Source organism: Lissotriton vulgaris, chromosome 6 (genome assembly GCF_964263255.1).
Source record: "Lissotriton vulgaris chromosome 6, aLisVul1.2, whole genome shotgun sequence".
Taxonomy (NCBI): domain Eukaryota; kingdom Metazoa; phylum Chordata; class Amphibia; order Caudata; family Salamandridae; genus Lissotriton; species Lissotriton vulgaris.
The window spans coordinates 1,694,509,722-1,694,534,365 of NC_141694.1; the positions used below are offsets into that span (position 1 = coordinate 1,694,509,722).

The 24,644-nt window shown below is 43.8% G+C and overlaps 1 protein-coding gene across 1 annotated transcript in view; it reads right to left on the reverse strand.

Moving 5' to 3' along the window:
- Nucleotides 1-24,644, reverse strand: part of USH2A (usherin) — a 2,319,650-nt gene that overhangs the window by 1,486,018 nt on the left and 808,988 nt on the right. The window contains exon 22 of the mRNA XM_086925936.1: nt 7,108-7,255. Coding sequence (XP_086782062.1) covers nt 7,108-7,255 — 148 coding nt within the window. The remainder of the gene's footprint in view (nt 1-7,107; nt 7,256-24,644) is intronic.

Sequence of the window (24,644 nt, forward strand, 5' to 3'; positions counted from 1 at the left end):
CCATCAATCAGATCCCACAAGAGATCCTACAACTAGTTTCACAGTGTCCTAGCACACATATTCCAATTTCATAGTGCTTTCTCACTGCACCATCAGGATTCAAGCAAGCCGGGCCGACGACGGCTGAAATGCCAGAAACCGGTCCCCGGTAGCTTGTCTCCTTTCTGGTGAAGAATTGGCTTGGTAGTTTAGTCTGCCCTGTTCCCATGATGCACTGGGCCAGGGACAGACTGATTTGCATATAGCCAGGTTCTGAACTGGGATGGTGCAGTGAGATAAATAACGGTGATGGATCAAGCCCTGATCTTTGGACAGGGTAAGAGTGGTCTGCTTAATTCAGACACTCTGTTCATCACCACCCCCTTTTCTGAATCGTTTTTGGCCACTATAGGTGTGGCAGGGTATACTCAGACATGAGTCCCTTTCTCACTGCATCATCAGGATTCAAGCAAGCCGGGCCGACGACGGCTGAAATGCCAGAAACCGGTCCCCGGTAGCTTGTCTCCTTTCTGGTGAAGAATTGGCTTGGTAGTTTAGTCTGCCCTGTTCCCATGATGCACTGGGCCAGGGACAGACTGATTTGCATATAGCCAGGTTCTGAACTGGGATGGTGCAGTGAGATAAATAACGGTGATGGATCAAGCCCTGATCTTTGGACTGGGTAAGAGTGGTCTGCTTAATTCAGACACTCTGTTCATCACCACCCCCTTTTCTGAATCGTTTTTGGCCACTATAGGTGTGGCAGGGTATACTCAAACATGAGTCCCTTTCTCACTGCACCATCAGGATTCAAGCAAGCCGGGCCGACGACGGCTGAAATGCCAGAAACCGGTCCCCGGTAGCTTGTCTCCTTTCTGGTGAAGAATTGGCTTGGTAGTTTAGTCTGCCCTGTTCCCATGATGCACTGGGCCAGGGACAGACTGATTTGCATAAAGCCAGGTTCTGAACTGGGATGGTGCAGTGAGATAAATAACGGTGATGGATCAAGCCCTGATCTTTGGACTGGGTAAGAGTGGTCTGCTTAATTCAGACACTCTGTTCATCACCACCCCCTTTTCTGAATCGTCTCTTAGGAATGTCATAATCGGGAATGCTTGCAACCGCTGCTCACACAGAATCAAAGTACTGACAGTAACAGTGGAATGTGCAAACTAGGGGATGATTAGTAAAATCTAGTGATGGTGGTGCATCCCTTGGTCCCGGTATATAATTTCACTCAAAGCAATCTGTTATGGTGCCTAGGGAGGGCGTTGTCATCCACAACCCCATCAATCAGATCCCACAAGAGATCCTACAACTAGTTTCACAGTGTCCTAGCACACATATTCCAATTTCATAGTGCTTATCACAAAATATAATACAGTGACAATTTCTCTTCCTGTTATAGTTTCAGTCTTTATTCCAGTTGATCCCTCCAACACGTGTTTCGTCGCTTACAGGGAAGGTCACCCGCGACTTCATCAGGGCTGGAAAGACATATGCACATGGTGATGTGACAACATCACATGGCTGTGAACTACATTTGTAATGTGTTCATTTGTGAGGAGAGACCCAACAGTACCAGATTTGTTTCAATTCTTAAAACACCCAAAGATAGTGCAGTAGTGAGACAGTTACATATGTTCCTTAAGTTAGTAGGAAGTCCAATAAGAGAATATGACTTATGTTTAGTGGGCATGGCATTAGTTTCTAGTATCTCTCAGGTTCGTTTGACATTTGTATGGTACAACGTGCTCATTATGATCTGTGCCTCTATGATATTGATATTTTAAAAAAAGGGAGAGTGGGTGTCTTGTGTAAATATCTTAGACCCCAATATCAGGCATACCTGTGTTAATGATGAGTTAAACATCTAGCCTGTTGAATATAAAATACTATAGGTATTCGGACATGGTCCAAAATGCAACAAGTCTTATGATAAACCACCATAACTGCATGGCTATCAGAGAGGTCATACCTTCTAGCCAGTTGTAATTCCGTCCCGGCCAATATGGTGGCCTGGGTAGAAATATGTCTGAAATCCTAGTCACTCGCACCTTGATATACTGAAATTCAAAATCGTCACAAGTTTGTATATATACCCCAAATGCACCAATATTACCAGAGCCAGAAGGTGCAGTGCTCAAGAGTGCTAGCTATTTCACATGTCCCAACAGTGTAAGAAGGAACACACATTATCGTCCGAACAGATTCAAGTAAGCATGGGACTGTGTAGAGTCCGGGGGGGTGCAGCTCATCAATATCGGTTCCCGACAACTAGTCGAATAATACAGCAGGAAAGTGATATACCTTATATCCCTCTACGATGCCGAAGTAAGTGAAGAGCCCACCTGACATCACCTCTCGTGAATAGCAGGAGTGAGACGGTATTGTGTGATGAATAAGCATGCGCCTATTAATCTCGGAACGTATACCAGGAACAGGTTTCTGGTGTCAGGTAATTCAATTACATTATATTTAAGCGGATTACTATAGGTCTGTAACTACCACCACCGAGTATCATGATGGTGCTAACTATCTGCACCTTGACTTGATAACAGGTATCTCATTCGCTATAATCTCAGTTCCTTATTCAAAGATACACAAAGTCTCCATATCACGCGATCCAGGCAATATTCACTGGATAATATTTCGGTAACTCTGTGCTGTAAGTAAACCTTCAAAGTTCAGTTAAAGGAAAGCCCTCCCTTTAGTCTATGATCATATAAAGATCCATATTATAAAGTGGCGTGTCTCCTGTACCTGAGTAAGCACCTCCGATCCTTAATTCGAATCCCACGGCTCCCCGTACGGCCGTATAGGAGGTTACAAAATATAGAGATTTTCATGTACGGTCTCGCGTTACCTACATCATAACGTGCCAACATGAAAATTGAAAGGGGTCTGTCAATCCCTAGCATGAGCCTTAGTCTATATGTGTCTGTATCTCGGCGACAATGTTAATTAGTTGTTATCAAGTCAAGGTACACATAGTTAGCACCTTCATGATACTCGGTGGTGGTAGTTACAGACCTATAGTAATACGCTGAAATATAACTTAATTGATTTGCCTGACGCCAGACGCCTGTTCCTGGTATACGTTCCGAGATTAATAGGCGCATGCTTATCCATCACACAATACTGTCTCACTCCTGCAAATCACGAGAGGTGATTTAAATCACTTTGCATAGTATACAAGACACTTCATGATCAAGGACCACATTATTTTAAGGACCAGCTGATACCCTATAAACCTGCCAGACAGCTCTGATCTGCTACTCTTAACCAACTAGTGGTTCCACGGTCTAAAACAGTCTCATGGGGTGATCGCCGCTTTTTAGTCGCGGCACCCAAACTATGGAATACTCTGCCGCAGCACATTAGGACAAGCCCCTCACTTTTGCAGTTTCGCAAAAGATTGAAGACCTGGCTCTTTAATCAGTAATATCGACAATTAACCTTCAGGAGCCTTATCATCTTGGGAAAATTATATGAATAATCTAGCGCCGAGACGCCTGCGGGTATTCGTTCGCGCTCAATAAATGGCAAAAATAAATAAATAAATAAATAAAAAATGTCAGGTGGGCTCTTCACTTACTTTGGCATTGTAAAGGGATATAAGGTATCTCACTTTCCTGCTGTATTATTCGACTACTTGTCGTGAACCGATATTGATGAGCTGCCCCCCCAGGACTCTACACAGTCCCATACTTACTTGAATCTAGTCGGGCGATAATGTACGTTCCTTCTCTACACTATTGGGACATGTGGAATGGCTAGCACTCTTGAGCACTGCACCTTCTGGCTCTGGTGATATTGGTGCATTTGCGGTATATATACAAACTTGTGACGATTTTGAATTTCAGGATATCAAGGTGCGAGTGACTAGGATTTCAGACATATTTCTACCCAGGCCACCATATTGGCCGGGACGGAATTACAACTGGCCAGAAGGTTTGACCTCTTTGATAGCCATGCAGTTATGGTGGTTTATCATAAGACTTGTTGCATTTCGGACCATGCCCGAATACTTATAGTATTTTATATTCAACAGGCTAGATGTTTTCCTCATCATTAACACAAGTATGCCTGGTATTGGGGTCTAAGATTTTTACACAAGACCCCCACTCTCCCTTTTTTTTAAAATATCAATATCATAGAGGCACAGATCATAATGAGCACGTTGTATCATCCAAATGTCAAACGAACCTGAGAGATACTAGAAACTAATGCCATGCCCACTAAACATAAGAGTCATATTCTCTTATTGGACTTCCTACTAACTTAAGGAACATATGTAACTGTCTCACTACTGCACTATCTTTGGGTGTTTTAAGAATTGAAACAAATCTGGTACTGTGAGTCTCTCCTGACAAATAAACACATTAAAAATGTGGTTCACAGCCATGTGATGTTGTCACATCACCATGTACATATGTCTTTCCAGCTCTGATGAAGTCGGGGGTGACCTGCCCTGTAAGCGACAAAACACGTGTTAGCGGGATCAACTGGAATAAAGACTGAAACTATAACAAGAAGAGAAATTGTCACTGTAAATTATTTTGTGATAAGCACTATGAAATTGGAATATGTGTGCTAGGACAATGTGAAACAGTGACAGTGGCATGCACAAGCTAGCAGCTCCCTTCTCTCTCATTCCTCCAGCTGTGCCACAGCATCCATATTGTGGGTGTCTGTCTAAAGAGGGTTGTTATGGCAGCTGGTGGTGGATGCCAATCATTGTTCCACCTGGGAGAAGTAAATGCCATTCAAATATGGCTAAAATAGATGCATTGAATATACGAGGTCAATCAATGTGCACACTTATCCACTATATGGGAGTGGTTGTGAAGTCTATCCTTCTCTAGCAAAGAGAAGCTGCAGGATGGAAGGAGTGGGGCATTACAACAGCCTCTCCTGGGTTGCCATGACTATGCAGCCCACTTTGATGCTCTTTAAAACATTCAAGAGCATGTCATACCATCATATGAAAAAAAAATAAAAACAAGAAGCTCCTTTCAGTATGTGTGCGTCCAGTGAAAACATTTGTACAATAAATGAAGTAAACACCTGCGAATATTGGTGGCATGATACCAACGCTAATGGAAATCCTTCCTATAAAATGCACAAAACCATCTGAACCAAGCAAGATAATGGCTGGAGGGGGCTGTCTAAAGGTCACTGTGTGAGTGTGTGTGTTAGTGTGTGTGTTAGTGTGTGTGTGTTTTTGAGTGTGTGTTAGCTACGTGGTGATATCAAGATTTTGTAGTGGTGACAAAAAACTAAAGCTGTCTGTAGCCAGACCTAAAAAGGAGAAAGCAGAATCCTAATGATGTGATATTCAGGAACTAGTCACACCAATCAGAAAAGGTCACTGATTTAAATATCCATTCCATAGGAAACATTGCAGTGAATATTCAATGAGATAGTCAACAGTACTAAAGATGCACAATACTGGTTCGTTCTGTAATACCAGCCCATTATCTGTAAATGGTGCAAGAAAACATTCCCAGTGTTTTCTTAAATTTACAACAATAATTGCTTTTCGATATCATAGCCTCTTTTAAAATTGATTTTAAAAGCGTCAGCCAGTGAAGAATGTCACAATAACTCTCTGCCCTCATCATTACATCATACCTAAAAAGCATTTTGGAATTCCTACATTTTGCAATTCAGGATTTGAGTTAGGTGTGCCTGATATATGTTCATTACACTAGTTTTCACCAATTTGTATGCAGGTTTCATCAGGGCTGGTTCTAGGATTTTGGGGGCCCCAGGCGAAGGGGAATGTGCGAGGTCCCTCTAATTTACATAAGTGACACCTTCAGGGCCCCGGATGCTGCATTGTGCAGACTCCTCCTGGGACGCAGCACCTCGTCCCAGCCCCCTACAAACACCTCTTTTACAGCTCTTATCGAGATGAAGGTGTGAGAATATCTTGGGGGCTGAGAGCTAAAACTGTGCAGACGGTAAAGTGCTGACAATGGGTGTCCCGCGGTGTCTCTCAATGGGCAGCCAGGCAGGAGGCCTAATAGCAGGACAAAATGTGTCCCCTTGCAACTGACAAAAGATGAAGTGTCCCCTTCCCCTAGGCCTCCCCAAACCATTCCTGAGAGGCCCAAGGAGGGGGGCTCCCTCCTGTAAGCCCAATTGCAAACAGACACCTTTCTTCAATTGAATCTGGAAGGGCACAAGAGTTTGGTGATGTGTTGCACTGGTAGGCTGAATGCGAGGCCTTGGGCAAGGGCACAAGAGTTTGGTGATGTGTTTGCCTGGTGGTCTGAATGCGAGGCCCTGGGCATACGAACCCTCTACAAAAGAGGCCTTCGGTTGAGTCCAACAGCTGAACTTTAACGAGTGTCATTGCACTTCCTCGGCTAAATAGGAGATGGTAGGAGACAGCAAGAGCTACTAAGGCTATTAGGAACCCAGATTAGGAGATTATGCCTTCCCAGGGTTGAGTACAGCTCCTTGTGTTGTACTTACAAAAACAGCTTCTTTGGTGCATGGCATAGCTTTGGCTGTCTCCAGTGACGGCAATGGAAAACTAGAAATGGTGGGGCCGCTCCGCCCCTGCACAGCTGAAGAGGAGAGAAAGCCCAATTACAATAGAGTACTTGGAAAAAGTAAAATAGTGCTTCTTCATTTCCTCCGAGTGCTCTGCAACAGCTTGACCGCATTCTTCTTCAATGAGAGAGGCCTGGTGCACCGTGCCTGTGAAGTGACACTCGATTTGTGTAATAAGCATGGGAAAGTCAGGCAAATCCGTGTTGAGTACTGAAAGGGGTATTTGTAAGCTCTCCACAGTGAGCTGGAGTTATCTCTACAACCTACAGTGAGCCTAAACCAGGCAATAGTAGAAGGTACATCACTCAGGTGAAAGTCAGGCTGAGAGGACACAGGGCAAGGCACGCTAGAGTGTCAGAATGATTGCACATAGGACCTACACATGTAATTAAAGTCTGCAAATGAAGCATTCTGATTAGCAGTCTGCCTTCCTATGTTCTACTCTTAGTGTAGTGGCAATGGTAATTTCAACAAAGCATCACATAAAAATCTGCAATTAAGGAAATTAATAAAGCTTCACTGGTACATCTTCTTTATTGGAGGCAAAAGGACGTCACTCACCGTTTGGGAACTCCGGATTGGCCCAGGAAACATTGAATGAGTCTGACGAATAGGACATGATGTCAGGAGCCTGCACTCCCTCAGGCGTGCTCTCCTCCGTCGATGCCGCACTAACATCGCTGAATGCACAACCACCACCAGTGCAGGCCTGCAATCAGAAAGACACAAACAAACCTGTTTTAGATTCTTCAAAAAGTAGGTGGAGTGGTATTTCTAATTTGATATCTACAGGGAGTGAATGAAACTAGCGAGATGTTCTTTTTCAGGTCCTTCTGGCAGGAAGACTTGCTATAGAGCAGTGCAAAGCCATCAAACAATCGCAAGGACCAGTTTATACTGCTTTGAGAAGTTGTAATAACTCGTTAATATATCTCGCACCGGATTCTGAGCCAGCAGAGACATGGCTCTGAGCTCAAGGTTCTGGCAGCTCGGAGCTTCCTGTCCTGGCACAGATCAATGAACCTCCATTTGCGCACCCTCAATCGATTGGTTAATTTCCATTTGACGAAGGCTTAACATGCCATTTTCACTCAATAAGAATATGTCGCACGTTCTCCTTGCACAGAAAACATTTAGTTGGACATTTTAATGAACGCATATTGTCAATATGATGTTCATTTCTGTGTTTTCAAATGCATAAAAACGCTTTAAGGAATAGGATTGGGTTTTTTTCATTTTATTTTTTACTATTTGCATAGCCGGTGTCTAGGAGCACATAGTAGCTTAGCACACACAGTACGTACGATAGAAGTTCAATTTACAGGAGTGTTATCCATCATTCCGAATGGTGAAAAAATGAGGTGCAAATTTGATTTGCACCTGTGTTTTTTTTCACTTTCCACATATGACAGGATGAGTGGAAATAAGACTTAGGGCCACATGCATCAATATTAGGAACAGCGAGTAGCCAACTGTGATTGTTTCTAAATAAAGCATTTTTTTTAATGCAGCTCGTTTTTCTTAAGTTATGTGTTTAAAGAAGAAAAATGAAAAGTTTTTTTCTTCTTAATTTTTTTTAAGTGGGACCTGCTTTGTCTTAAACAACGTTTTCGCAATCATTCACAAAGGGAAAGGGGTCACTTGGGAACCCATTCCCATTTGCGAATAGGTTACCACCTACTTGAAGTAGTTTCTAAAATGCGAATGTTTAGAGACCCCGATTTGGGCACTAAGCATTCTTTCATACCACTGCGATTCAGTATTTGGAAGGGACAGCCTAAACACGACCCTTCCTAATACCGCATCGGTATCTATTCACAGTTTGGGAATGATATATACCAAAATGTATTTTTTCGGTCACAGAATCGGGCCATTTGCGAACCGAAAAATGCTTGATTCATCTGGCCCTTAGTTCTGAGTTTTGCATGTGCACTTTCTTTCAGATCCTACTTGGAGGAAATTTTGACTGCAAAGCAGATTGCAAGCAGTAATTCCATTGGCAACACAGTTGGAAAACACATCTTCAAAATATATCCACTAATGATTGCTATTGAAGACTAATCAAGGGCATACACAGCTGTAATACTTTGCGAAAGCCCTAAAATGCTCCAGGGGGTTTGGAACAGGTATTTCCTCCAAACTTGAAATAAGATTGACGGTGCAGTCATTATATAAAATGCAGAGACAATTATATAAAGCAGATAGAGCACACTAATCACGCATAGAAGGGGATGGGCATGCTGTGGGCATCGAATCGCAGATCAGGTGGGTAATGGAGAAAATTGGAGCTCCTCTTTTTTAACTGTTAGGGGGTTATGTCTGTTCGATGGGGTGCTTGCCCAAACCTAGGTGCAAATCCGGGCTAAGCTTGTTTCTCTTTGACAGTTTTAGATTTCAAGTCTCCCTATGTAGCCCATAGTTTGGGATTTCTTGCTCAATAAGTCTTCTAAGGTGAGTTGGAAATCAGCATAAATGCTCAGGAACATGATACATAGGAAAGCATTGGGGCAGAAACCATCCAGGCGCTAAGCTAAGTCCCAGAATCTGCTGTGGAGCAAGTTGTATTCTCTTTCGTATGATTCATCCATGTGCAAACCACGGGTATCTCGTAGAAGCATGTTCTCAGTCGACTTATCTTAATGGTGTTAGGTATCTTCAAATAGAGAGATGTGTTTTCAGTATTATAACAGAAGGAGGTCTATGAACTACCAGGCAGAACCGAATGCAAAGGTTGAAAATCACCGGTGAGAGACATTAGCCAAAGGACTTCAGCTGATGCCCCTAAGTGCTGTGACAACACTACACTAGCTATCCATGATCCGACAAATACCCTGCATGGCCCTGTGTATCACTTATCAAAGGGGAAAAAACAGGATTCTTCTAGAGGAAGGGTTCCTAACACTGGCCACCCCGTATATGAGATAGATCCTCTATCCTGGGGTCATCAATATCACCTTTAAAGGAGAGAGATGAGAGGCAAGCAATTCCCAGACTTCACCTTACCTCTAGAATACAATTCAAATCCAAAATCGCACTATTCAAAGGCCAAGTAAGGCTCAGAAAGTGCTCAATACCTGTTTTTATAACACAGTGGACTAAAACCACAACCTTATAACAAACACCTCCTAATCAAACAAGTGAATGACTTCCCGACAATTGTGGGGAGTATTATGGAACACAGCAAAACACAAGGATAAGCAGCCTCTAGGAGGGGTATTGTGAAACAAACACAGACAAGCGAAAAGGGAGACTTGCAGAAATACATGTACAACGTGCCCATCCACTTAACTACAAGGACTCACTAGCCCACACACGGCATCAGGGAAAAGTGCCTCCACAAATATTTTATTCCAACACAGTAATACACAAGAACCCAAGTTTATTCCTTGGTAAGAATTGTGACAACGTTTCACTTTTTCTTTACCATTAAGTTTTGTTACATAGAAAGTATATTTAGAGTATTTATCTTCTAGTTTCCTGCAGAAGGGTCCTACAATTTTACACATCGCCACTATGGACCTACCACATTATGGATTCCTGTGCGCCTTTCTATATGGAAGATTTTTATAGCCTGGTCAATTCCAGCATATTAACATAGCTAGTGACATGCATATTTTAAATGCTTTAGCCTATTTTACTGTCATCTACTTTTAAATTGGTATTGTATGTCAAGACCAGCCATGAGCCTTGATGCTACCTATATTTCAGAAGCTTTTGCTACATCTCTCTGACCTCGCTAATTAAAGGACTGAGTGAAACTTCTCTTATCTAACTAAACTTCTGAAGTCATCTATAGCACTTCGTTGACATATTAATATTGTATATCCAATTTTAATCTTGATTTAGGTTTGATAAGGGAACAGAAATATCAGAAGGGTAAAATATTACCCGACTTTATCTAGACAAGCTGCTTTTCATGGCATAGCCGAAATGAGATTGGCAGTCAAAAGTTTTTGTTAAGTGCTCTGCTTCAATGGGCGTAAAACTTTTCTTTGCAGTTGATCTCGTCTTTAAGATCCAAGTTCTGTTCCATCAAGTGTGACATTCAGCAGAGCTCAGCATCATACACTCCATTTTTATGCATAAAAGTATAACCTTAATTATATGCATTGTATTGGCTGGCTCGTTATTCATCGCGAGATGCCAAGGCTGCCATTGTGGAACTGAATTACTGTGCTATAAAACCGTCAGGGGAAGGGTTATTTACTATAGGATGCGTAGGACTTCCCATGGTACTGGTCAGTAACCCTGGGTGGTAGTTCACAAAGTAGCGCTACGCGTAGCTATGCAAAGTGCACTTCGCACTACGGGAGCTACACGTAGCGCTACGCGAACTGCGTAGTGCGCTGTTCGTGATGATTGCACAGTGCCGGATGCTTGTCCGCACTGTGCATTCATTGAAAACGGCATCTTGCACAGTGCGAGCTGTGTTTTCTGCGGCTCGAGTAGATTTTTTCTCGAACTGCAGATTTCTCAACGCGGACTGGTACTTTCTCATTGCGATCGGTCGCGAGCATAGGCGACCACTCGCAATGAGAAACATGACCTCCCCGCGTTGAGAATCTCGCCTGGAGTTTTATTTTCCACACTTGCGATCGCCAACTTGATGTTGCTGATCGCGAACGAGGAAAACGTCTCACTGGGGTGTCATTTTGCTCACTCGCAATCGCCAACTTGACGTTGAGGACTGCGAGCAAGCATGTTCGCACTGTGCTACGTGCAATTCACGTAGTGCGAAGTAGCACAACCTTCACAAACTGCGCGGGCGTAGAGTAGTTGTCCACCCAGGCTTACTGGTCAGTTTTGCCCTCTGCCCCATCTTTTAGAATGGTACAGATATCAACAATGCTCAGTGTCCGCTAGCACCATGTGAGCTCCCGTGCAAAGCATTAGAAAGCATCCCCAACATTTCTAAAGAAACAATGCACACTCAAAGCTTTTTCAGGTTATACACCAAAATGTGGCATATGGAACTGACGGACAGGTAGGGAAAGTGCTACTTTTATCTGTCAGAAATGGGGTCTCTAGTTGGCAGTGGTTTGCAACCTGTCCAAGTAGGGACCCTTCGTTCTAGTCAGGATAAGGGAGTTACACACCTGGATAACCCCTGTCAACCCCAATGGTAGCTTTGCACCAGCATTCAGGAATGTCTCAGAGGCAATGTGTAAAGTATTTGTAAATAATACACACAGTAACACAGTGAAAACACTACAAAGGGACACCACACACGTTTAGAAAAATAACTTATCCTTATCTTATCCAAACAAGACCAAAATGAGAAAACTCCAACATACACAACTGAAAATATCACTTTCAGAAGGTTTTAGCAATTCTATCCATAGAACTCTAAGGATGCTTTGATTTTACACAAAGTACTTTTAAATGCATACTAATCCACAAAGAAAAACAGCCGCAGAGGTGGGAAGTGTCGGAAAACACAGCAATGCCTTGGATCCTGAGTCCGGGGGCAGGCAAGGCAAGGTTTCAGTTCTGCTGCACGCATGTAGTGAAAGAGGCACTCTTGTGATCTGGCACCCTATGATGACCTTCGACTACCACCATTTTAATTGAATTTAGTGTGTTATGTTACCCTAGCCTTAATGTAGGACGGTCCTGCACATGCCTGCTTCTCTTCTGTCTTGTAATCTTGCTGTCTTTAGTGGAAGCTGTCACGGAGTAGAACAGTACTATTGGCTTTGACATGGCCTCATATCATTTTGTTTTCTGACTTTGCCTTTCTTCTGCATGCACAGCAGTGCTTGCAAATTGTTTGGGTTAAATATGAGTTCTTACTATTGGCTTTGACATGGCCTCATGTCATCTTGTTTTCTGACTTTGCAGTAGTGCTTGCAAGTTGTTTGGTTTATGAGAATTATATATGCTTAATATTGGCTTTGACATGGCCTCGTGTCATCTTTTTCCCTTGGATTTGCCTTGTTGCAGTTTCTCTGCATGCTTAGCAGTGCTTGCAAGTTGTTGGGGTTATTCACATTCAAGGTCTTTCTGAGCGATTGGTTTTGTTTAATGTTCTCTGGAAGGCCTAGTGGGAGCTTCGTCAAGATAGAGGCTGGAAGATGTGAGAATGTACAACTCTGCCTCAGAGTCAAAATACGGAGCTTGGCCAGCCTCCGTCTTGGCCTTGACGCAGACCGGTACAGCCAGCTCTGTTTTTTCTAATGAGAGGGGGCCGAGGTTTTCTAGAAACTTCACCTCATGTTTAGTAATGATGTTTAAGCTGGGAGCCTTCGGGGGCCAGGTGGAAGTTCACCACAGAATAGGCGTATTGCTGTGGAGGTGACGGAACTTGAGTCCTGATTGAACTCCTTCCTGGGCTATTATTATTTATTATTATTATTAGGGAATTTTATAAAGCGCATGGTTACGCACCCCGGCGTGTCCCCGCGCTGAGACCAAAGTATGAAGTGGCCAGATCAAGGAGGTTACAACAGTGCTGAGCCGAAGAGGTAAGTTTTTAGGGCTCTGCGGAACTTGGCCTCAGAAGGTTCGAGGCAAAGCTCCATCGGAAGCATATTCCAGTTCTTGGCTGCAAGGAGCCTAAAAGATCTGCCCCCCATTCGAGTTTTACGAATTTTGGGGACGACTGCCAGACCGGTGCCAGAGGATCTGAGCATCTGCTCCGGTCCGTAGGGGGTGATGAGGCTGTGTAGGGGGGCGGGCGCCCTGCCTCCGATAATGCGATGACACATGCATAGTGCTTTGAAGGTAATCCTTTCTCTGATCGGAAGCCAGTGAAGGGACTTCAAAGCAGCTTTAGAGGGCGTTCTCCTAGGAAGCCTCAGCACCAGCCGGGCTGTGGCATTTTGAAGTACCTGGAGACGATTGAGGCTTCTAGCTGTTATACCCAGATATAGAAGGTTAGCGTACTCGAGTCTAGATGTGACCAAGGCATGCACCAGAGCCTGCCTGGCACCAACAGGAAGTTGGTCCAGGACCTTATGTAGGCTCTTGAGTATACCGAAGCACATTTCGACAACCCGATTAATCTGGGGAGCATATGACAGGTCGGAGTCAAACAACACCCCAAGATTTTTGGCCTGTTGACAAGGCACTGGAGTGGAGCCCAGGCAGGCTGGCCACCATGCCGAGGACCACACAGTCGGACCACCTCCCACCACGAGCACTTCAGTTTTTGACTCATTCAGCTTCAGGCAGTTGTTAGACATCCAGGAAGCAAGCTCCTGCATGCAAGCACTGAAGCTGGATGCCGCAACATCAGGTGCCCGTGACAGTGAGATGACCAGCTGTGTATCATCGCCATATGACACTAGTTGGATGCCATGACTTTCCACAATGGTGGCTACAGGGGAAGCGTATAGGTTGAACAGGGTAGGGCTCAGGGCAGAGCCCTGGGAGACCCCTTGATCGAGATTGAACACACGAGAATAGTGTTCTCCCTGTCTGACCTGAAAACCCCTAACGGTCAGGAAAGAGTGGATCCACCTCAGCGCTGACCCAGTTACTCCGCATTTGTTAAGACACTGTAGCAAGGTGAAATGTGCTACAGTGTCAAAGGCAGCACTTAGGTCAAGTAGAATGAGGGCCATAGTATGCCCCTCATCTGCCCCTTGCCTGATGGTCTCAGTGGCCATGAGGAGCGCAGACTCCGTGGAGTGGCGTGAACGAAAGCCAAACTGAGTTGGATGGAGCAGGTTGGCTTTCTCCACAATTGAAGGGCTTCCCTAGCTTGAGTTGGCAAGGATGATGCAAATTCAACCAGTGAGGTGTTCCTAACCATTTTATATATATTTTCTACTCTTTGCCACTTATATATACTGCATTTTATTTCAATTGTTCATTTAATTGTTCACTTGATATTTAGGAATCTGCATTTACTGATATGTTTGGCCTACCGTTCCATTAATAAACTTTAGTGTATTATTTTAAGTGCACCTGAATTGGTTTTCTTGCCTCGCCTAAAGGAAGTGCTGTGTCTTATCCTCATCTTTAGGGAGTGCTGCTCAAAGTGTATTTAAATGTGCAGTGGTATATTTGCCTCCGAATTGGGAATGCAGGGTTTGGGTGTGTCCTTTTAGCGAAAAGCACATTCATTACAACGCAGGAGAAGTGTTGCATTAAATCTGGACTGTAAGGGGGAGAGAAACGTTGAAATCGAAGATGGTTCTTTTCTGTGAGTGATGCAGTGGAAATCTTGATACACAGGTATAATGTGTGGGAATCTGGACTTGTTGGAGGTCGGTATGGTGGCACCAAGCAGGGGCTGCGTCAATTTCTTCAGCTGCGGTCCAACAATACGTAGATTCTTTTAGCTGCACAGCAGAGCCTGCGTCAGAGTCAGTGTGGTGGTCTCAGACTTCGGAGACACGGTGCGCTGAGCTTGGGCTAATGAGGTGTCCTCGGCCGCGGGCAGGCACTGCTTTGATTTCTTCAGCTGCATGGCAGCAGTGCTTGGAAACTTTTCCCGCACTGCAGTGGTGCATCGGAAAAACAGGGCCTGGAAGGGCAATGTGTCAATGTTGATGGTTTCAAGCAGCAAAACAACCTCCAAAGGCCCAGAACTACACTAGGGAGCAGGTCAGAACTCCCAACAGTGTAGTACAGGGATGCTCCAGGTGAAGTCTTTGATGACCCTGAGGTATCTTAACAGGAGGCAAGCACACACAAACCCTTGGAGAAATGTATCAAGCAGGATACCAAGCAAATTCCCGTCCTTTTTCTCTTCAAAGCAAAATCAGCAACTGCAGGCCAACCTGAAAAGCTACACACTGCAAAGGGGCAGCACTCCTCCTCATAGTTTATCAGCTCTTCTCCTTGGCAGAGTCTCCTCTTGATCCTGAAGTGTTTTAAAAGTCTGGGGTTTTAGGTCCAATATTTATACCCCTTTTGGCCTTTGAAGTAGGCATACTACAAGGAAAAGTCTTTGTAGTTCACAAGTTCCTGCCTTGGCTCCAGGCACACCACAGGGGGTGGAGGCAGCATTGTGAAAGGACAGTAACAGCCCTATTCAGGTGTCAGTGACAACTCCTCCCACCACTCTAGCTCAGGAAGACCCATCAGCCGGGTGATGGGCCATGAACATTTTCAGGGCACACATCAGATCCCTTTCAGTGACTATCTAGAGTGAATGCACAAACAGCCCCTGTCAATTTAAACCAGACTTTGATTCCACCGGCAGGCAGAGGCCCAGGGTGGTTAAACAAGAAAATGCCCAATTTCTAAAAGTGAACAGAAACAGGAGTAAACCTGTTGAACCTGTTGATAAGTATTGTAACAATAGGACAATGTCTCAACTGGTATATCATACAAGGGAACTGCTCATATATGTGTATCAATCACATAGCACAGGAAAAGGACGAGGGAGACCAAGTAAGAGTGGAAGGGTTGTTATTTTCATATAGAAGCACTAAAATACAACTAGATTGCAGTAACCATAACAACCAAATGTGCACTGGAAGTGTTTGCAGTGAGTGAACGGCACAGTGAGACATGTGATTAAGAAAAAACGTGAAGCGGCAGAGAAACAATAGATAGTGGGGGTCAAACGAAAGTATTTACAATTACAAGAACAATTTCATGGTTTGTAAATTACCCTTTTGGTTGCCCAGAATGGCGTTGTGGAGTCGACTGCGTTTTGACCTATTTAACTCAAGGTCATCATCAGGACGGTGGTTACATGATTCTTCAAAAAGTGCTCCATAAACCAGGAAGGAAGGGAGGGATAATCAATTGGAATGAAGCCCAGATAAAGAAGAATCAAGCAATGAACTAAGGAGAGTGTAGGGTAAGGGTTGAGGCCAATCATGGATCACCAATCAGAATCACAATTTACACAGGAAGTGTTAGACCTGGCATCTTTGGCGTGGTTTCCCCTGTCTTTTTGCCTCTACCTTCTGATTTCTAATACTGTGCTGAATTTCGTTTTGGCTGGTTTAGATGCTTTGGGCACTTTGCCACTGCTGATCAGTCTCAAATTGCAAGTGCTCCCTGAGTAAATTGTTATTGTAATTGGTTATCCATGATTGGCATATTTGTATCACCAAGAAGTCCCTAGTAAAGTGCACTGAGTGTCCCAGGGCTGGTGATAGAAATGCTACTAGTGGGCCTGCAGCACTGATTGTGCCACCCACATGAGTAGCCCTAAAAGGGTGTCTCAGACCTGCCACCGCGGTGCCTGAGTGCAGTCTGTGAACTGCCATGTCAACCTGGCCAGTGTCCCCGCTGACCAGGACTAACTCTTCCCTTTCTGTACACATTGGTCACCCCTATTGAAGGCCCAAGGTACCCCCTTGGGCAGGGTGCAGTGTATGTTAAAGGTAGAACATGTACTAGAGCAGGTGACATGCTCTGGTAGTGAATTATAGCCATTTTCGTTTTTCACTATTGTAAGGCTATCTTGCCCATAGGCTATCATGCGGAATGCTGGCTTCAGTGGTTACCTGCATATCTTCACATAGGAGCAAGATAGGACATAAAAGTCTGGTATCCCTGAACTCAGAATTTAATAACACATCTTTAAGGAAAGGTGTTTTTTAAATCCTGTGTTTGAGAACAGCACTTTGAGAAAGTGGCTGTTCTCTTGTCTGACCTTTCTGTGTGCCTTGTTCTGTTTGTCAATTGACTGTCTGGTTTGTGAGCAGCAGGGGCTGGGTGGCTCCCAGAGGCTAAGTGGGCCATCCCTGGGCTGAATAGCTCCATCTGCATCTAGAGTGGTGGGAGGGCATAGTACCTGGGCCTGAGTAGGGCTGTACCTGCCTTCCACAATGCTGGCTCCACCTACCACTGGGCAGCTGATGGCCCTGCCCCTCTCTCTGAAAGGAAAGGACAGGCAAGGAAAACAAAGTGCTCAAGGAACACCCAGAACTGGTTCAGACCGAGCTCAAAGCCCTCCTGCACAAAGGGAACAAAGACTTTTAGGGGTATAAGTACAGGACTGCAGACTACAGAAAATTAGATCATCCTGGAATCATGAAGGAACCTCTGCCAAGGAGAAAGCTAGAAGTCTGAAGAGGAAGGACTGCCCTGCTGTGTGTTTGCGGGCTGACCTGCAATTGCTTTGCTGCCAAGGAGAGGGGAAGGACTTTGCTTTGTGCTGTGTCCTCTTGCTTGAAGAGATCTCCAAGGGCCTCAGTTGAGCTGCCTCCCTGTTAAGAAGTCCCAGGAACAAAAGGACTTCACCCCCAGCTTCCCTGAAATATACTGAGAGAGTTCTGTCCTTCCTAGAGTACTTGGGCCAGTTGTGGTGCCTCTGGAAGTTGTACCTGTGTTTGGGAAGATGGAAAAGAAGATACTAAAGACTTTCTGCAAAGTTTCACGCATCGCTCGCTTGCAGAGCGCATCTCCATCAGTGCGAGGAAATGCCCGCTGCCACGAAGATCATGATCGTCGCAGCGCCTGTTGCCACTGCAAGAACTGACGCATCCTTCGCTTGCGGAACTCATCGCTCTGGTGCTGAAAAAGTACCATAGCTGCGAATATCGTCACTGGGTGAGATCGTTGCACCGCCTGCTTGCGGACAGCATCACGACGCTGCGAGAGTCGTCGCAGAATCATCGCATCGAGGGGCCGCGAAAGGAGAAGATTGATGCTGCGCCGCGCATCACCACCGCACCTGAGATCGTCGCCGTCCCGAACATCGTCGCACCGTACCTTTTGTGAGACGCTTTCTACGAAACCTGTGCACCGGAATCCATACAAGGTATCGCCTCCCTCCTCATACAGACCGGATTCGTCGCAACACGCCCGCTGCATCCAGCGGCGTTTCCGCATCGCCTCCCCAGGGTCTCAGAAGTGACGCATCGCTTGTTTTTCAACGCTGCAGCTTTCACTTGGAACTTTTGTCGCATCTAAAGGTACTGTTGGCTAAAACGTGACGCAACTGTGGATTATTTTAACGCAACCTTAAGAACTCTTTTGAAACCATATTCTTGAATTGTGTATGTTGGATTTTTGTCGTTTTGGTCTAGTGTAGTTTAGATTAAATACTTTTATTTTTCTAAACTGTTGTGGAGTCAGTTTGTGCCGTTTTCACTGTGTTACTGTGAGTGTTGGTACAAATACTTTACACATTGCCTTTGATAAACCTGACTGCTCGTGCCAAGCTATCAAGGGGGTGAGCAGGGATTATCTAAAGAGTGTATCCTCCTTACCCTGACTAGAAGTAAGGGTCCCTACTTGGACGGTGGTACCTACCTCTGCCAACTAGAGACCCCCAGACTAACAGGAAGCACTTGCACTTTAGCACCAATCAGTAGTGGTAAAGTGCCCAGAGTACATAAACCAGCGAAAACAAAGCCCAGCACACCATTATAAATACAGGTGGTAGAGACAAAAAGAGAGGGGAAACTACACCAAGGATGCCAGGTCTAACATTATCCCAAATGCCAACCAGTGAGTGGGGGATGCCCCCTTTGCCCAAATCTTCCCCTTTCCTGGGTTTGGCTCCAAAGTTTCCATAGTAACAAAGGGCTGGCAGACCTAAGTTTGGGAAGTATTTGTTCGTGGCAGAGCAGACATCTCTCAGGAGTCAAGAAGGGGGTGGGCAAGCTGTGAGGCTACCTTTGGAAGCCCAGGTGGGGCTGAGTAAACCCCCTCAGGTTATCCCGCTCAGTAGAACAACACCCTGTCCCCACCAAATGTCATTTTGCCTGCATGTCTGAAAGAAATACACAAATCACCCCAGGACAGCCATTCAAACTTTCAGAAAAGGAAATTTGGTTTTGGTAGAAAAATACCAACTTTTTAAAAGGTAACATAAACAAACAAAGCCAAAACTGACTGCACCTTTACAGCCTCTGTTTATTTGTGACCACTATATTCAATAAAAGTGAACACCATTTATTTTTTTGAACATCATAAAAATACTTTGTAAAAAGTGTACGTGCAGTCAATGCTGGCATTGCTTGTTTTTGGTAATGCTTGGTGGCTCAGCCTGACTAACTATATGAGCCCAACCCCATGTGTTTTGTTTAACTTTTTAAAAGTGGCTTTTTCAGAATGGTTACTTAAAATCCGACTTTACCATTAAAGAAGCTTTTAGATTCCAATTCATTTTAGAGAATGAAGCATTTCTGTACCGGCTCCCAAACTGAAAATATCACTTATTAAGTGTAATAAGGCAACACAGTGTAGTCTATAGGAGAGATAGCCTTACAACTGTGAAAACGACTATAGGACTTTTTCACTGTCGGGACAAGTAACACTTAAACACTTAGGGCCCGATTCACAGAATGAACTTAAGACTCAATCCTAAACTTACTACTATTTTGGCATTCACAGAATGCACTTACCACTTTTGGCATTCACAGAATGCACTTACTACTTTTGGTATTCACAGAATGAACTTACTACTTTTGGTATTCACAAAAGTTAGGATTTTGTCTTATGTTTGTCTTAAGACAAACTTAAGACAGACTTAAGACAGACTTAAGCTAGGATTTTGTCTTAAGTCTGTCTTAAGTCTGTCTTAAGTTTGTCTTAAGTCTGTCTTAAGTCTATCTTAAATCTGTCTTAAGTCTGTCTTAAGTTTGTCTTAAGACAAACTTAAGACAAAATCCTAACTTCTGTGAATACCAAAAGTAGTAAGTTAATTCTGTGAATGCCAAAAGTAGTAAGTGCATTCTGTGAATACCAAGATAGTAGTAAGTTTAGGATTGAGTCTTAAGTTCATTCTGTGAATCGGGCCCATGAACACTTAAATAAACAGGTCCTACGTTTTAGATACCTTGAACCCTGCCTGTTGTAGGAGCCTTCAGGACCTACCTTAGGGATGACTTCTAAGTAATAAAAAGGAAAGTTTAGATTTGGCAACAGACTTATTTCACCAGGCCAAAATGGCTGTTTTAAACTGCACTACATTCTTAGTGGCAGCCCTGAGGCATTTTTTACAGTGCTATTTAAGAGGATGGCACAATGTGTGTTACCTAGTAGTGTTTAATTACAGGTACTCTGTACACGTAGTGCCTAATACAAGGAACTTACAGGTAAATTGAATGTTCAATTAAGGTTTAGGCCAATTTTACCATGTTTAGAAGGGAGAGCACAAGCACTTTACCACTGATTAGCAGGAGTAAAATGCACAGAGTCCTAGGAGGATGCAAAAGGGGTTCAGCAAAGGAAGGCAAGGGAAAACAAAAATCTCGGTTGTCCCTGCAGAAAGGGCCAGGCTCCAAAGGGTGGTAGAAAGAAGGAGAGGTAGAACAAGTGAGGTTTGGAGCTACTTTAACATTTTAGATTGAAGGAGAGACAGGAAAAAGAAAAGGTAGGGCTGGTTTACACCAGAGGAATATGGTAGACTAGAGAGGTAAGGTATAATTTGACCTGAGTTAGAGTTGGGGCAAAGAGATGAAGAATTAGAAAGATAGGCGAGGTGCTGAGGGAAATATAGAGTTGAGGAGTTAGAAAGACAGGCAAAATGAGAAGAGGTGTAGAAAGACAGGTTTGGTAAAGAGTAGAGAGTCAGAATTAAAAGTAAGAAAGGGTGGATTTTATGATAGTGATAAGGTATAGAGAAAAAACTGATAAAGTAGATAGCCAGAGGACATGTACAAAAAGAGGTGAATTTGATACAGCGGTAAATGTAGGGAGAGACAGAGTTGTGACCTAGAAAGACAGAGGTAGAGACAAAATTTGTTAACGAAATGCATACAGAAAAAGGTGTGATATAAAGGGTGAGTGGAAACAGAGTAGGAGCAGCAAGCAGAGATGATAAATAAAAAATGCAAAACATTTGAGGGCTTGAGCAAAAAATAAAAACAGAATGGACAGAGTTTTACACCTTTGCCTGGGTGTGCTCACTGTTTTTTCCAACTCACAAGTTTCCAAGCAGTACTCCTGAAAAGCTGTTCAAGGCATATGCTTTCAGGCGTACATCTAGAAATGGCATTGAATTTTGGTGAAGAGTCCTTATCTTGTGGTTTTTATTAGTCTCTTGTTTGAGCTGCATCGGTGGCCGGAACCCCTGATCATCTGTGTCTATTTCAATATCGCCCTTAATTCATGAGTGGACTCTTATTTTGGGAGTGGGGTTACTGCCCTTTGTGGTATCATCTATAGCCCGAGGAAACTAGCCAGAGCTGCCCTGTTACAAGTTATGGAATCTTATGCTCTTGTGGGTGTATGGTGGCATTCCCAACCGGGAGAATATGGGTATACCTATTTTTGAGCCTTTTTATAAATATTTCTCCTGGATTGATCTGTTCCTTTGCTAGCTATTTATTCTCTTTCTTCACATCTTATTATCTCTTTCAATCCTAGGGTGTTATCTGATCATAACTCACTTTCTCTTTTTTCTGTGAAGTGAGCTTTGTCCTTGGACCTTTGATAAGATGCTTCTTCTTGATGAAGCTTTTATTCACTTCATAGATCGGGTGTTAAAGATTTCCTTAGATCAGAATCTTGGTTCAACATCCATTCTTATGGTTGGAATGCTCTCAGAGCTGTCTGCAAAGGCCGTACTTTAAAATATTCCTCCGTCCATTGGAAGGAAATAGGCCTGGCAGAAGCGAACCTCCGGTCCACTCTTACTCACTTACTTGGATTCTCTTCTGGTACGCACTGCAGTCACACAAGATTGGGGGTCTTTTACTTCTTAGAGGGATCAATTTCTAATTGTTCAGGCTTCCCTCCAGGAAAAAAAGCTTAACAATGCCATTGAGAAGGCTGTGGCCAAACAATTAACCACTTTTGAAAATAGCAAAGAAATGGTTCAAACTCTTTCTTTCAGGGTCAGAGATAGGTCTAATGCTTCTGTTATTTGACGGATCATGAATGCTAAAGGTGAGAAAGTGACTGATCACAGACTTATTTGGGAGGAGTTTCATAGTTTATATCAGACGCTTTAAAATGGAGAAGTGGTCCCCTCCAATGACTGAACTGATCAGTTCTTTTGGGCTTATCACCACTGGAAGATATCTATCTCACAGCAGCTCAGGTTAGAGGGCCCAATTTTCCTTTCTGAAGTTGTGACCACAATTGGTCAGCTGGCACGTGGCAAGGCTTGTTGCTCCAATCAAATCCCATTAGAAATTTATCTCAGATTATCACATGTTTTGGTACCGGTCTTAAGTGAACTGTTTAACTCCTTTGAGCTACTGGAACAGGTTCCTGGGCCGAGATCTACATTGTCATTTTTTCCAAGAAAGGGAAAGATCTCTTCTTTGCAGCTCATATCAGCTCATTTCATTCATCAATGACGATTCCGAGTTTTATACTCTGGTCTGGCTAATAGGATTTCTCAGTGATCTCTGATTTAGTTGATGAGAACCAGCATTGGTTTGTTCCAGGGCAGACATCCACTGTTCATGTCAATACAGTCATTACCATACTTGAAGTGGGCTGTGCTCAGGGAAACCTGGTCAAAATGATAATGCTAGATGCAGAAAAGTCTTTCGACTGGGTTTCGTGGCCTTTTCTCTGGGCCAGTATGGTGGTATCCGGGCTCAGGCCTTGGTAGGTTGCTCGTGTCCAGTAGCTTTATCCGAACCTCACGGCCAGAGTCCTCTGCTTAGGTAGCCCGAGTAAATTAATTCAGATCAATTGCCGTATCCACCTTGGTTGTCCGCTTTCAACCCTGCTCACTGCGCTGTATATTGAAACCTATATCCAAGAACTTAAGAGTTCTAGCGGCATTGCTCTTTTCTGGATCCACCAACTTGAGCTTTAAGTGCTTGCTTATGCAGACAACCTTACTATTCTGGCCTCTGAGTGCTCCTTAGCTGCTACTGAAATAATGACAAGCATATTTGGGGCTATCTCAGGGTATAAACTCAACCTTGATAAGAGTCTGGTTTTATAGTGTGTTGCTCCTTCTGGGTATGATCGGTGAGGGGTCACCTCGGCTACTTATCTAGGGGTAGAAATTTCTTTGAAGATATAAGAGGTAATAACGTCTAATTTTGGTTCTCTTTTCACAAGAACTACTACTAAGAGGAGCCGCCTACATATTGGCTTAATAGAAAGGTTTAAATTTACTAAAATGATTATCATGCCTTGCTATCTATAGCTCTTTCTTGGCATACCTCTGTACCGACCCAAAGCCTTCTTTTCACAGGTAGAGGCCTTGTGGCAAAATTGTACATGGTGGTATAAAATGTATAGGGCCAGTATACAATTGCTACGGAGGCCACGGTAGGAGGAAGGCTTTTTGTTACCAGACTTATGAGTATGCTAACTAGGAGCATAAATCTTGTGGTTTTTGGGTGTTGAATTTGGGTGTTAGGTCATCCCTTTCCAGAATACCTTCCTTGGGGGACAGATATTGTCCCACTTAGAGGTATTATTGACACACTTTGCTTCGAAAGAACCTGGTTTAAAATGCTGCAGGCCTTTTATTTTATTTGTGCCTACCTGAAAATGCAAACTTTGGACATCTGCTTTTTCAATACATTCCCTTACTTAGGTTATAATCCTAATTTTCCTCGGCAATTACATGAGAACTTTATTGATTGTTGGTAGGCATCGCACCATTGTACATTAGGTGTTTTTTTATGAGGGACATTGTCTTCTCTCTTTTGAGATACAATCTCAGAGATTCTCTCTTTCCCATTCTGGATCTTTTCATTATCTTCAACTCGGCATTTTCTCATAAGTTTGAAGGTGGACGATCTCACGTGATCCTCGAATGCCTTCCTGGAACACTTGCAGCGTGGCCCGCCAAAGAAGGGTATTAGTCTGGCCAACAAAATGATGTTGCAGTAAACAGGCAGCAGTCCAGCAGAGTGTAGTACTTAGCAATAATGGCTGTTTCTCCTGCCAGCTCAGCAGTGTCCAGTGGGAATAAAGTCAGGGAGATACTGGCATCAGGGCAACAAAAAGAAAAGCAATCCAGTGAGTACTTTATGCCACCCAGCAAGTAGCAGGCAGCAGGATAACAGCAGAAGATGCACATTTATGTATTAATAGATGTTTCCAAATGAATACGCAAACCACACATTGGAACGCCCACTTCACATTCTGTGACTGGAATGCCAAAGCACAGATTTATTAACACTCATGGCAATGAAATCAACTATTTTAAAGCATAAATGCCTGAGTTAGACATTGAGCTTCTGGTTGGCAGCCTACACAAGCAGGAACCACAAACCTAGTCAAGGTAAGTCAGATACACACCATAAAAAAACTGT